Source organism: Chiloscyllium punctatum, chromosome 4 (assembly GCF_047496795.1).
Source record: "Chiloscyllium punctatum isolate Juve2018m chromosome 4, sChiPun1.3, whole genome shotgun sequence".
Taxonomy (NCBI): domain Eukaryota; kingdom Metazoa; phylum Chordata; class Chondrichthyes; order Orectolobiformes; family Hemiscylliidae; genus Chiloscyllium; species Chiloscyllium punctatum.
The window spans coordinates 1,844,946-1,860,033 of record NC_092742.1 but is presented as its reverse complement, the minus strand read 5'-3'; the positions used below and the strand labels follow the sequence as shown (position 1 = coordinate 1,860,033).

The 15,088-nt window shown below is 44.4% G+C and overlaps 1 protein-coding gene across 4 annotated transcripts in view; it reads left to right on the top strand.

Annotated features, from left to right (window-relative positions):
* tmem63c (transmembrane protein 63C) overlaps positions 1–15,088 on the top strand; it is a 400,240-nt gene that overhangs the window by 313,543 nt on the left and 71,609 nt on the right. For all 4 annotated transcript variants that reach the window (XM_072567924.1, XM_072567925.1, XM_072567923.1 and 1 more), the window contains one exon: positions 14,695–14,862. In XM_072567924.1, the coding sequence (XP_072424025.1) occupies positions 14,695–14,862 (168 nt within the window). The remainder of the gene's footprint in view (positions 1–14,694; positions 14,863–15,088) is intronic.

Sequence of the window (15,088 nt, the reverse complement as noted above, 5' to 3'; positions counted from 1 at the left end):
TATTCTCTCCCTAGTTACCCTTTTGTCCTTAATGTATTTGTAAAAACTCTTTGGATTCTACTTAATTCTTTTTGCCAAAGCTATCTCATGTCCCCTTTTTGCCCTCCTGATTTCTCTCTTAAGTATACTTCCTTTATACGCTTCTAAGGATTCACTCGATCTATCCTGTCTATACCTGACAAATGCTTCCTTCTTTTTCTTAACCAAACCCTCAATTTTTTTAGTCATCCAGCATTCCCTATACCTACCAGCCTTCCCTTTCACCCTGACAGGAATATACTTTCTCTGTATTTTCGTTATCTCATTTCTGAAAGCTTCCCATTTTCCAGCCATCCCTTTACCTGCGAACATCTGCCCCCAGTCAGCTTTCGAAAGTTCTTGCCTAATACCATCAAAATTGGCCTTTCTCCAATTTAGAACTTCAACTTTTAGATCTGGTCTATCCTTTTCCATCATTATTTTAAATCTAATAGAATTATGGTCGCTGGCCCCAAAGTGCTCCCCACTGACACCTCAGTCACCTGCCCTGCCTTATTTCCCAAGAGTAGGTCAAGTTTTGAAGGGCTTTTGCCCGAAACGTCGATTTCAAAGCTGCTTGGATGCTGCCTGAACTGCTGTGCTCTTCCAGCACCACTCTTCCAGAATCTGGTTTCCAGCATCTGCCGTCATTGTTTTTACCTCAAGTTTTGCACCTTCTCTAGTAGGTACATCCACATACTGAATCAGAAAATTGTCTTGTACACACTTAACAAATTCCTCTCCATCTATACCCTTAACACTATGGCAGTCCCAGTCTATGTTTGGAAAGTTAAAATCCCCAACCATAACCACCCTATTATTCTTACAGATAGCTGAGATCTCCTTACAAGTTTGTTTCTCAATTTCCCTCTGACTATTAGGGGGTCTATAATACAATCCCAATAAGGTGATCATCCCTTTCTTATTTCTCAGTTCCACCCAAATAACTTCCTTGGATGTATTTCCGGAATTATCCTCCCTCAGCACAGCTGTAATGCTATCCCTTATCAAAAATGCCACTCCCCCTCCTCTGTTGCTTCCCTTTCTATCCTTCCTGTAGCATTTGTATCCTGGAACATTAAGCCACCAGTCCTGCCCATCCCTGAGCCATGTTTCTGTAAAGCTATGATATCCCAGTCTGATGTTCCTAACCATTCCCTGAGTTTATCTGCCTTCCCTGTTAGGCCCCTTGCATTGAAATAAATGCAGTTTAATTTATTAGTCCTATCTTGTCCCTGGGCTTTTGCCCGAAACGTCGATTTCGAAGCTCCTTGGATGCTGCCTGAACTGCTGTGCTCTTTCAGCACCACTAATCCAGAATCTGGTTTCCAGTATCTGCAGTCATTGTTTTTACCTATCTTGTCTCTATCTACCCTGACTGTTTGACTCACTTCTGTTCTCAACTGTACCAGTCTCAGATTGATCTCTTTCCTCACTATCTCCCTGGGTCCCACCCCCCTAGCTTACTAGTCTAAATCCTCCTGAGCAGCTCACTGCACAGGGATGTGTAGGTTAGGTGCATCAGTCAGGGGTAAATGTAGAGTATTAGGATCGGGGAATGGGTCTGGGTGGGTTACTGCTCGGAGGGTCGGTGTGGACGTATTGGGCCAAATGGCTTATTTCCACACTGTAGGGCTTTAAAAGACAATCTAACCACTACCATCTCTGAATTCCACCCCCCCCACCAACACACACACACACAGACAGACACACACACACACACACACACACACACAACAATGCACATCCTTATGGTTACCATTGAACAGAAACTCAATTGGACTCACCACATAAACACAGTAGCTGCAAGAGCAGGTCAGAGACTAGGAATACTGCGGCAAGGTACTTACCTCCTGACACCCCAAAGTCTATCCACTATCTGCAAGGCACAAGTGATGGACTATCCACTTGTCTAGATGAGTGCAGCTCCAACAACACTTGAAGCTTGACACCATCCAGGACAAAGCAGTCCGCTTGATTGGCACCGCATCTAAAGGCATCCACTCAGTCCCTTTAGGTGTAATGGTAGTGTTCCCTCCTCTGGACTAGTTCAAGACCACCTGCTTTGGAGCTGTGTAATAGCACCTCCACTCCCTCCACCATCGACTCTCAGTAGCAGTAGTGTTTACTATCTGCAAGATGCAGAAATTCACCAAAGATCATCAGACAGCACCTTCCAAACCCATGACCACTTCCATCTAGAAGGACGAGGACAACAGATGCATGGCAACACAACCACCTGCAAGTTCCCCGCCAAGCCACCCACCATCCTATTCCTTTAGAGAAATTGGGTCAAATTCCTAAAATTCCTTCTCTAAGGGCAATGTGGGTCTACCAACAGTACATAGACTGCAGCAGTTCAAGAAGGCAGCTCATCATCGCCTTCTCAAGGGCAATTAGGGTAGGCAATAAATGCTGGGATGCCCACATTCCATGAGTGCATAATAAAAAAACTTTGGTGTTGCCTTTTGAAAGTGAAAGATACTTTGGCTTACTACAACACACCTTTCATGATTAAAATAAATGTGTTTCTCCTGTGTCTCCCACTAGTCTTCTCTCATTCTTTACTATTCAGACTATCGTTTAATCCCTGTCACTTGTTACCCTTTCACTTCCCACCACTTTTGCTGACTCAGTCTAGTCAAGAGGAAGAAGGAAGCTTACTTAAAGTTGAGGAGGCAAGGATCAGACAGGGCTTTAGAGGTCGCCAAGGTACTGGATGTAAGTTTACTTGCTGAGCTTGAAGGTTCATTTTCAGACGTTTCATCACCATACTAGATAACATCATCAGTGAGCCTCTGGTGAAGCACTGGTGGTATGGCCCACTTTTTATTTATGCATTTAGGTTTCATTGGGTTGGTGATGCCATTTCCTATGGTGATGTCATTTTCTGTTCTTTTTCTTGGGGGTGGTAGATAGAATCCAAGTCAAAGTGTCTATTGATAGAATTCCGGTTAGAGTGCCATGCTTCTAGGAATTCTCACACATGTCTTTGTTTGGCTTGTCATAGGATGGATGTGTTGTCTCAGTCGAAGTGGTGTCCTTCTTCATCTGTATGTGAGGATAGTAGTGAGAGACGGTCATGTTGTTTTGTGGCTAGTTGATGTTCATGTATCCTGGTGGCTAGTTTTCTGCCTGTTTGTTCAATGTAGTGTTTGTTACAGTCCTTGCACAGTATTTAGTAATGATACTAGTTTTGCTTGTTGTCTCTATAGGGTCTTTCAAGTTCTTGTTGTTTTTCAAGTTCTCTCGGGTTTTTCTCATTGGAGCGAAGAAGGATGAAACATGATTTGATAGAGGTGTACAAGATGATGAGAGGCATAGATAGAGTGGATAGCCAGAGACTTTTTCCCAGGGCAGAAATGGCTATCATGAGGGGCCCATAGTTTTAAGCTGATTGGAGGAAAGTTTAGGGGAGATGTCAGAAGTAGTTTCTTTACACAGAGTGGTGGGTGTATGGAATGCATTGCCAGCAATGATAGTAGAGTCAGATATATTTAAGCGATTCTTGGATAGGCACATAGAAGATTGTACAATGAAGGGTATGTAGGTTTGTTTGATCTTAGAGTAGGATAAAAAAGTTGGCACAAATCGAGGGCTGAAGGGCCTGAACTGTGCTATATTGTTCTATATTGTTTTAAAACTAATAGAATTATGGTCACTGGTCCCAAAGTGCTCCCTCACTGATGCCTCAGTCACTTGCCCTGCCTTATTTCCCGAGAGTAGGTCAAGTTTTGCACCTTCTGTCATAGGTACATCCACATACTGACTCAGAAAATTTTCTTGTACACAATTAGCCAATTCCTCTCCATCTAAACTCTTAACACCATGGCATCCCACTCCAAATTTGGAACGTTAAAATCCCCTACCATAACCACCCTATTATTCTTACAGATAGCTGAGATCTCTTTACAAATTTGTTTCTCAATTTCCTCTGACTATTAGGAGTCTATAATACAATCCCAATAAGGTGATCATCCCTTTCTTATTTCTCAGTTCCACCCAAATAATGTCCCTGGATGTATTTCCAGGAATATCCTCCCTAAGTACAGATGTAATGCTGTGCCTGATCAAAAACACCACTCCCCCTCCTCTCTTGCACCCCTCTTTCTATCCTTCCTGTAATATTTATACCCTGGAACATTAAGCTGCCAGTCCTGTCCATCTCTGAGCCACATTTCTGTAACTGCTGTGATATCCAAGTCCGATGTTCCTAACCATGCCCTGAGTTAATCTGCCTTCCCTGTTAGACCTCTTGCATTGAAGTAAATGTAATTTAATTCATCAGAACAGGTAAGGTCTACCCTAGAAGAGATTCCAATAATCCAAAAATGTGTACCGTTCTCTCCTGCACCAGTTCCTCAGAAATGCTTTCATCTGCCCTATCCTCCTATTCCTACCCTCACTAGCTCATAGCACCAGGAGTAATCCAGATATTACTACCCTCAAGGACCTCATTTTAAAATTCCTGCCTAACTTTCTATATTCTCCCTTCAAAATCTCATCCTTTTCCCTTCTTATGATCTTAGTTCCAATGTGTACAGTGACTGCCTGCTGGTCCCTCTCCCCTTTGAGAACATTCTGCACCCTCTCTGAGATCCTGGCACCAGGCAGGCAATGCATCATTCTGATTTCTTGTTGTCGGCCACAGAAATGTCTGTCTGTGCCTCTGACTAGAGTGTCCCTATCGCAATCGATCACTTGGAACCTGACATACCCCTCACTACATTTGGAATGGGACTATTTGGCGCCGCCCTTTTGGCTCTAAACTGTATTGGCGCTCATTACTTTGGTACTGAGCTGTTTTGGCGCCAATTCAGAATTTAAAAAAAGTCTTGTAGAGCCTGTAAGAAATTTGTTTTTATTGCATTGCAAGAAATAAATCTAATTCTTTTTTATTTATTATTTTTAACCTATTCATTATAAAAACGAATTTCTACATTTTGCTACATTTATCAAACACATATAGATAACCATCGTGAAAATTTTAGTTTGTCTCTCTTTCTTAGAATGTTTTCAGCCATTTCTGGTATGGGCTGTACAAGAAAATAGAAAGAAAATTGTATTACAGCTTTCCAATGTGAAGGCAGAAGGACTTAAGTATCATCAAGGCAGTAGATAACCATTAACAATTGTTAAATGAGAAAATGATTACAAAACAAGATTTGAATCTACAGCAGGTCATTGCAGCTTTGACTATCAACTCTTGCTAGTTGAGAAAATTACATCAGCTCATTAGTCATCCTCTCTTTTTAACCAACAAGACTTTTTTTTTATTCTGAATTGGTGCCAAAACAGCTCAGCGCCAAAGTAAGGAGCGCCAAAACAGTTTAGAGCCAAAATGGCGGGGCCAAATGATCGGTGCCAAAAGGGCAGTGCCAAAACGTACCTGACCCCACTACAATAGAACCATTCTTGGTACCATAAACTTGGCTGTTCATGCTACATTCCCCTAAGAGTCCATCACCCTCTACATTTTCCAAAACAGCGTACTTGTTTGAGTTGGGGATAACCACTGGAGACTCCTGCACCACCAGCCTCCCTCTTCTACCTTCCCTTAGAGTTAACCCATCTACCTGACTGTTTATGTGGTTTTTCTCACTTCCTATAAGTACCATCCCTCACACCCCTTAGCTCCAATAAATTCCTTCTTGCCTCTAACTGCCGCTCCAACCTATCCATGCAGTCTGATAGGATTCGCAACTAAACACACTTCCTGCAGGCACAATCATCAGTAACATGGAAACTCCCCCTAAACTCACACATCCGACAGGAAGAGATCTCTGCTCCTTAACAATCTATAGACCCAAAAAAAAGTCCAGTCTTACAGCTCTACAAATACTGGTCCAGCCTAACTTAGTACTTATGGTTTATATTTTTAAATTTTAATCAAGAGGCAGATCTCAATAAAACATATCATCAAGAAAGAGCCCACATTATTCATTTTTGTAGATTTACAGGCCATTCAGCCTAACCTCAGAGGTGGGGAAACAGAACTATCCTGTACTTGGAGAGGAAGGGATTATTCAAGAACAGTCAGCTTGGTTTTATTAATGGGAGGTCATGACTGACCATATTGAACTCAAACTCTTCAAAGAGGTGACCAGGTGTGTAGGCGAGTAGTCTACTTGGATTTTGGAGACTGATAATGAAAATAAGAGCCTATGGGATCCAATTGGATCCAGAATATTTTAAATGGCAGGAAGCAGAGGTTGATGGTTGAGGGGTGTTTTTTTGGCTGGGATCCTGTGTCCAGTGGAGTTCTATAGAGATCCGCTTTGGGACCTCTGTTTGTGGTTGATATAAATGTTTTAGGAGTGTTGATAAGTAAGCTTGCTGATGATACAAAAATTGCTGATATGGTAATAGTGAATAGTGTATTCTTAGATTAGAAGAGGATATATGCAGACTGGTTAGATGAGATGATCAGTCTCAAATAGAATTCATTCCAAATAAGTGTGAGGTGAAACAATTGGGAGGATCTTCCCAGAGCAAGGGAACATAGGACAAACAGGTGGACCTGGGAAGCCATAAGGATCAGAGGAACCTTGGTGTATGTGTACACTGATTCCTTAAGACAAAAGAACAAGTAGATACAGTCGTTATGAAGGCATAGGGCACAAGTACATCTTTACCTAATGCATAGCGTTTAAGAGCAGGAGGTTATGCCTGAACTATATAAAATTTGGTTAAACCACAGTTAGAGTTTTGATTGCAGTTCTGAAATCCACATTATAGGAATGATGTGGTAGCACTGGAGAGGGTGCAGAGAAGATTTACCAGGATATTGCCTGGACTGGAGAGTTATAAATTGAAGAGAGAGATGCCTCCGCATTCTTCCTGTAGTGGAGTGACTAAAACTGTACACAAATGTGGCCTAACTAAAGTTTTAAATAGCTACAACATGATTGCCAACTTTTATACTATACGTCCCGACCCCCATGAAGGCAAGCATGCCATTCACCTTCTTTACCATCTTATTCACTTGTATTGCCATTTTCAGGGAGCTATGTGCGCAAAGATTCCTCTGTAATCCAATATTCCTAAGGGTCCTGCCATTTACTTTATACTTCCCTCTTGCATTTGACCTCCCAAAATGTATCACCTTGCACTTGTCCAAATTAAACTCCATCTGCCATTTCTCTGCCCAACATTCCAACTGATCTATATCCTGCTGCATCTTTTGACAACCTTCCTCACTGTTCACAATTCCACCAATTTTTGTGCCATCAGCAAACTTACTAATCAGACCGCATTTAGAACATAGAACATAGAAGAATACAGCGCAGTACAGGCCCTTCGGCCCTCGATGTTGCGCCGATCAAAGCCCACCTAACCTACACTAACCCACTATCCTCCATATACCTATCCAATGCCCGCTTAAATACCCATAAAGAGGGAGAGTCCACTACTGCTACTGGCAGGGCATTCCATGAACTTACGACTCGCTGAGTGAAGAACCTACCCCTAACATCAGTCCTATATCTACCCCCCCTTAATTTAAAGCTATGCCCCCTTGTAATAGCTGATTTATTTTCATCCACAGCAAAAACAGAAATTACTGGAAAGGCTCAGCACGTCTGGCAACAACAGTGGAAAGAAATCAGAGTTTCAGTTTTGGGTCTGTTGACTCTTCCTCAGTTCTGAGGAAGAGTAACTGGATTTGAAGCGTTAGCTCTGATTTCTTTTCACAGATGCTGCTCGACCTGCTGAGCTTTTCCAGCATTTTCTGTTTTTGTTTCTGATTTACAGCTTCCACAGTTCTTTCAGTTTTATTAACATTTTCATCCAATTGTTTGGCAGTGGGGTGGGAATCAGAGCCACATGTCTGAGAGGGGGTAGTTGCAGATGGGGCAGTGACAGGATGTAGTGAATCTGTTGGGAAAGTTTCTCACGTGATGAAACAAAGAGATCGGTTAAAGTGTGTCTGCTTTAATACAAGGAATGTCTGAAATAAGAGTGACAAACTTAGAGCATGGATCAGTACGTGGGGCTATGATGTTGTGGCCATAACGGAGATGTGGGTTTCACAGGGGCAGGAATGGTTGCTTGATGTTCCAGGGTTTAGAACATTTAAAAAGAACAGGGAGGGTGGAAAAGAGGAGGGGATGTAGCATTGCTAATTAGAGAGTGCATCACAACTACAGAAATGAAGGTTGTTGAGGAAAGTTTGTCTGAGTCAGTATGGGTGGAAATTAGCAACAGCAAGGGAACAGCCAACGCATTGGGGGTTTTCTACAGACCACCTAATAGCAGTAGAGAGATTGAAGAACTCATAGGCGGGCAGATTCTGGGAAAATGCAGATGTAGCAGGGTTGTTGGTATGGGTGATTTCAACTTTCCCAATATCGACTGGAACCTCCTTAGTGCAAAGTTAAAAATCACATAACACCAGGTTATAGTCCAATAGGTTTAAGTGGAAGCACACTAGCTTTCGGAGCGACGCTCCTTCATCAGCTGATTGTGGAGGGCTCGATCAAAACACAGAATTTATAGCAAAAGTTTACTGAAATTGTACATTGAAAAATTGATTGTTCAGCCTTTCATCTGTTACAATACAGTGATAGTTTCACTTCTTTCATGTGTAAATCACAAAACCCTTTTTTAAAGTTGCATTCTCTGGTTAGCTGTTAACAATGGTGATAGCTAGACAATATGTTGAAGGTGTTAGCCCCCTGTGTTCTCTGTCTATGACCTGATGTTTAGATTGATTCTAATCTAAAAAGTGAGATAACAGAGTTTGACATAAATTCATGCAGTTTTTGAGCTCCGAGTTCTACATGAATGTATGCAGTTTTTGAGCAAAGTGCAATGTAACTCTGCAAGTACAAATTCACCCCACAAAATATATGTGTGCATGTGGGTCTTTGTCTGTCTGTGTGTGTGTCTCTGTCTGGGGTGGGGGTTGTGAGTGTGAGAAAGTGTGTGTCTGTGTGTGTGTGTGTGTGTGCGTGTGTCTGTGTGTGTCTGTGTGTAGTGAGTGCAGAGTGTCTTAAGTCTGTGAGGGGGTGCATGTGTGAGTGTGGGAGTGTGTGTGTCTATAAGGGTATGTGTGGGTGTCTGTGTGTGCGTCTGTGTGTACCTGTGTCCGTGTATATGTGAGAGTGTGTGTGTGTAGGAATATCTGTGTGTGTGTGTAGTGCAATGGTGATCACCTGTAATGTGACATGAACCCAAGGTCCCGGTTGAGGCCCTCCCTATGGGTTGAAAATGTGTTGCTGGAAAAGCGCAGCAGGTCAGGCAGCATCCAAGGAGCAGGAGAATCGACGTTTCGGGCATGAGCCCTTCTTCAGGAATGAGGAAAGTGTGCCAAGCAGGCTGAGATAAAAGGTAAGGAGGAGGGACGTGGGGGAGGGGCGTTGGGAATGCGATAGGTGGAGGGAGGTCAAGGTGAGGGTGATAGGCCGGAGTGGGGTGGGGACGGAGAGGTCAGGAAGAAGATTGCAGGTTAGGAAGGCGGTGCTGAGTTCGAGGGTTGGGACTGAGACAAGGTGGGGGGAGGGGAAATGAGGTAACTGGAGAAATCTGAGTTCATCCCTTGTGGTTGGAGGGTTCCCAGGCGGAAGATGAGGTGCTCTTCCTCCAACCGTCGTGTTGCCATGGTCTGGCGATGGAGGAGTCCAAGGACCTGCATGACCTTGGTGGAGTGGGAGGGGCAGTTGAAGTGTTGGGCCACAGGGTGGTTGGGTTGGCCGCCTACTTGCAGAACGTTTCAGATAACACCTCTGGGACACCCAGATCAACCAACCCAACCACCCCGTAGCCCAACACTTCAACTGCCCCTCCCACTCCACCAAGGTCATGCAGGTCCTTGGACTCCTCCATCGCCAGACCATGGCAACACGACGGTTGGAGGAAGAGCACCTCATCTTCTGCCTGGGAACCCTCCAACCACAAGGGATGAACTCAGATTTCTCCAGTTTCCTCATTTCCCCTCCCCCCACCTTGTCTCAGTCCCAACCCTCGAACTCAGCACCGCCTTCCTAACCTGCAATCTTCTTCCTGACCTCTCCGCCCCCACCCCACTCCGGCCTATCACCCTCACCTTGACCTCCCTTCACCTATCGCATTCCCAACGCCCCTCCCCCAAGTCCCTCCTCCCTACCTTTTATCTTAGCCTGCTTGGCACACTTTCCTCATTCCTGAAGAAGGGCTGATGCCTGAAATGTCGATTCTCCTGCTCCTTGGATGCTACCTGACCTGCTGCGCTTTTCCAGCAACACATTTTCAGCTCTGATCTCCAGCATCTGCAGTCCTCACTTTCTCCTCCCTATGGGTACCGAACTTAGCTATCAGCCTCTGCTCGGCCACTTTCCTCTGCTGCCTGTCCCGAAGTCCACCTTGGAGGATGGTCACCCAAAGGTCCGAGGCTGAATGTCCTGGACCACTGAAGTGTTCCCCAACTGGGAGGGAACCCTCCTGTCTGTTGATTGTTGTGCAGTGCCCATTCATCCGTTGTCGTAGCCTTTGCTCGGTTTCCCCAATGTACCATGCCTCCGGGCATCGTTGCCTGCAACGTATAAGATAGACAACGATGGCTGAGTCACATGAGTAGAAAGTGAGGACTGCAGATGCTGGAGATCAGAGCTGAAAATGTGTTGCTGGAAAAGCGCAGCAGGTCAGGCAGCATCCAAGGAACAGGAGAATCGACGTTTCGGGCATCAGCCCTTCATCAGGAATCCTGAAGAAGGGCTGATGCCCGAAACGTCGATTGTCCTGCTCCTTGGATGCTGCCTGACCTGCTGCGCTTTTCCAGCAACACATTTTCAGCTCTGAGTCACATGAGTACCTGCCATGTACAAGGTGGGAGGTGTTCCCACGTGTAATAGATACCACTATATGGACATAGATACCACTATTATGTTTGGGAACACCTCCCACCTTGTACATGGCAGGTACTCATGTGACTCAGCCAACATTGTCTATCTTATACGTTGCAGGCAAGGATGCCCGGAGGCATGGTACATTGGGGAAACCGAGCAAAGGCTACGACAACGGATGAATGGGCACCGCACAACAATCAACAGACAGGAGGGTTCCCTCCCAGTTGGGGAACACTTCAGTGGTCCAGGACATTCAGCCTTGGACCTTCGGGTGACCATCCTCCAAGGTGGACTTCGGGACAGGCAGCAGAGGAAAGTGGCTGAGCAGAGGCTGATAGCTAAGTTCGGTACCCATAGGGAGGGCCTCAACCGGGACCTTGGGTTCATGTCACATTACAGGGGACCACCATTGGACTATACACACACACAGATATTCCTACACACACACACACACTATCACATACACACGGACACAGGTACACACAGACGCACACACAGACACCCACACACACCCTTATAGCAACACACACTCACACACATGCACCCCCTCACAGACTTAAGACACTCTGCACTCACTACACACACACACACAAACACACGCACACACACACACACAGACACACACACTTTCTCACACTCACAACCCCCACCCCAGACAGAGACACACACACAGACAGACAAAGACCCACATGCACACATATATTTTGTGGGGTGAATTTGTACTTGCAGAGTTACATTGCACTTTGCTCAAAAACTGCATACATTCATGTAGAACTCGGAGCTCAAAAACTGCATGAATTTATGTCAAACTCTGTTATCTCACTTTTTAGATTAGAATCAATCTAAACATCAGGTCATAGACAGAGAACACAGGGGGCTAACACCTTCAACATATTGTCTAGCTATCACCATTGTTAACAGCTAACCCAAGAATGCAACTTTAAAAAAAAGGGTTTTGTGATTTACACATGAAAGAAGTGAAACTATCACTGTATTGTAACAGATGAAAGGCTGAACAGACAATCAATTTTTCAATGTACAATTTCAGTTATATCACGCTGTAAATTTTTGCTATAAATTCTGTGTTACGATCGAGCCCTCCACAATCACCTGATGAGGAGCGTCGCTCCGAAAGTTAGTGTGCTTCCAATTAAACCTGTTGGACTATAACCTGGTGTTATGTGATTTTTAACTTTGTACACCCCAGTCCAACACCGGCATCTCCAAATCATGACTCCTTAGTGCAGATGGTTTGGATGGAGCCGTTTTTGTCAGGTGTGTTCAGGGGGGGTTTCCTTACTCAGTATGTAGACAGACTGACTAGGGGAGAGGCCATTTTGGATTTGGTGCTCGGCAATAAGCCAGGACAGGTGTCAGATCTCGCGGTGGGATAACACTTTGATGACAGTGACCACAACTGCCTCACATTTACCATAGCCATGGAGAGTGAAAGGAGCAATTACCAAGGGAAGATATTTAATTGGGAAAAGGAAATTATGACACTATCAGCAGGAGTTGGGAAGTACAGACTGGGAGCAATTGTTCCACAGAAAGGGCACAGCTGACATGTGGAGACTATTTAAGGAGCAGTTGTTGCAGGTGTGCACAAATTTGTTCCTCTGAGACAGTTAAGAAGGGGTAAGATTAAGGAACCTTGGATGACAAGAACAGAGGAACTTCTTGTCAAAAGGAAGAAAGCAGCTTACGTAAGGTGGAGGAAGCAAGGATCCAGCACAGCTCAAGAGGATTACAGGCTTGCTAGAAAGCAACTCAGAAATGGAGAGCCAGGAGGGGGCACGAAAAAGGCTTGGCAGAAAGGATTAGAGAGAACCCAAAGGCATTTTAATCATACATGAGGAATAAGAGAATAATCAGGGAGAAGGTAGGGCCAATCAGGGATAGCGTAGGGAACTTGTGCGTTGGGTCTGAGCAGATAGGGGAAGCCCTAAATGAGTTTTTTGCTTTGGTTTTCACCAAGGAAAGGGACCTTGTTGTGAATGAGAACTTTGAAGAACTGGGATACAGGTTTGACCAGATTAAGATTGATGAAGTTGATGTGCTGGAAATTTTAGCAAACCTTAATATTGATAAATCCCCAGGGCCTGACCAGATTTATCCTAGTCTGCTCCGGGAAGCGAGAAAGGAGGTTGCTAAGGCGCTGGCGAAGATCTTTGCCTCCTCATTCTCCACAGGAGTTGTATCGGAGGATTGGAAGGGGGAGAATGTTGTTCCTCTTTTCAAGGGGGCAATTACAGACCAGTCAGTTGTACGTCTGTCGTCAGCAAAATTTTGGAAAGAATTCTGAAGGATAGGATTTATGACTATTTGGAAAAGCATAGCATGATTACAGGCAGTCAGCATGGCTTTGTGAGGGGCAGGTCATGCCTCACAAATCTTCTTGTGTTCTTTGAGGAGGTGACAAGACAAATCGATGAATGTCGAGCAGTGGATGTGGTGTATATAGACTTCATCAAGGCATTTGATAGGGTTCCCCATGGTAGGCTCATTCATAAAGTCAGGAAGTATGGCATACAGGGAGATTTGGCGATCTGGATTCAGAATTGGTTGGCTGACAGAAGGCAGTGAGTGGTTGTGGATGGAAAGTATTCTGCCTGGAGGTCAGTGTTGACGTCAGAGGTAGGTTCTTTACACAGAGAATGGAATGCATTGCCAGTGATAAAGGTGGAAGCAGAGTCATTAGGGACAGTTAAGTGAGTGCTGGACATGCACATGGACAGCAGTGAATTGAGGAGTATGTAGGTTAAGATATTTAATTTTAGATTAGATTAATCCTTGGCACAACATCGTGAGCCAAAGGGCCTGTTCTGTGCTGTACTTTTCTATGCTGTATGTTCTCTGTTCTGTTACAAACAACAGAGGTCCCAGCATCGATCTTTGCAGAACACCTCTGGTTACAGACCTCCAGTCAGAAAAATAATTCTCCAAAACTACCTGTCATCTGTTACCAAGCCAATTTTGTATCCAACATACCAAGTCACCATGGATCTTGTGACAAAGTCTTCTTGACCAGCTTACCATGATAGACCTTGCCAAATGGTTCAGTAAAGTTCAAGTTGAGAGCTTTCACTGCCCTATCATCCTCACCACTTCCTCAAAAACTCAAAAATCAGATTTTTGAGTCATGACTGACTATCCCTCATAAATCCATTCTTTCCCAAATGAGATTAAATCCTGTCCCTAAGAATCTTCTCCAATAATTTCCCTAGCATTCACCTAGGACTCACTGGCCTATAATCTCCTGAACTATCTATTGCCATCCTTAAACAAAGGAACAACATTGGCTGTTCTCCAGTTTTTGGGACCTTACCTGTAGCTAAACTGGATACAATGATCTGGATCAAGGCCTCAGCAAGGACGGCACAGTGGTCAGCATTGTTGCCTCACAGAGACATGGTTTTAGTAAAAGATGCAAACATGTTGCAGATAGGCTTGCCTGACATCTGAAATCGGGAACAGAAACTCTCCTGTTGGAGAGCTTCATCACACACGTTTATACCATCACTGATTTTTAAATATTTGATTCTCGTCCAATCAAGTTCTCTTGAACCCCATTATTATGTGCTGCTCTGGGACTGGAAGATATTGTCCACCATCTCATTTTGTTTCTTCTAATCTCAAGCATTCTTTCTGTCCATTCAATCCCCACCCACTCCACCCCCTCCCTCCCACCCAACCACACCCACTGTACTTTCTCTCCCCACTTACATCCTTTTCCCTGTTCCACCCACTCTCATACATCCTCCATATCCTCTCTCTCACAGGCTCTCTTACTCCTCGTTGCTTCCGGACGGTGCACTCTCATCTCTGATTTTCTTTCTTAAATTATTCTCAGGATTGCTGTACATGTTGCTGAAACACCTGGTGGATCGATATAATATTTACTACGCCTGCGTGCCCACTAAACTCAACCATCGGCTACACTCTGCTGCAATTGGCCAAGTCATCATTGCACCAATCCTCTGCATGTTTTGGCTCCTCTTCTTCTCAGTGCTGAGACTCGGTATGTAGTCACCTTACTGAACATTGCAGAGTGACTAGGAGTTTCATTTGTAAAACTGCAGATGCTGACAAGATACTCCATCCACCCTGACATTGACCCAAATGAGCAACACCAGTTACCCCATCCTGATCCCAACTAACAGACATCAGAATTCCAACCTGACAGACACTAGGCTGCAGCCCACCCTCAGATGACCATGACAGAAACCTGAACAGTGTGAGATCTG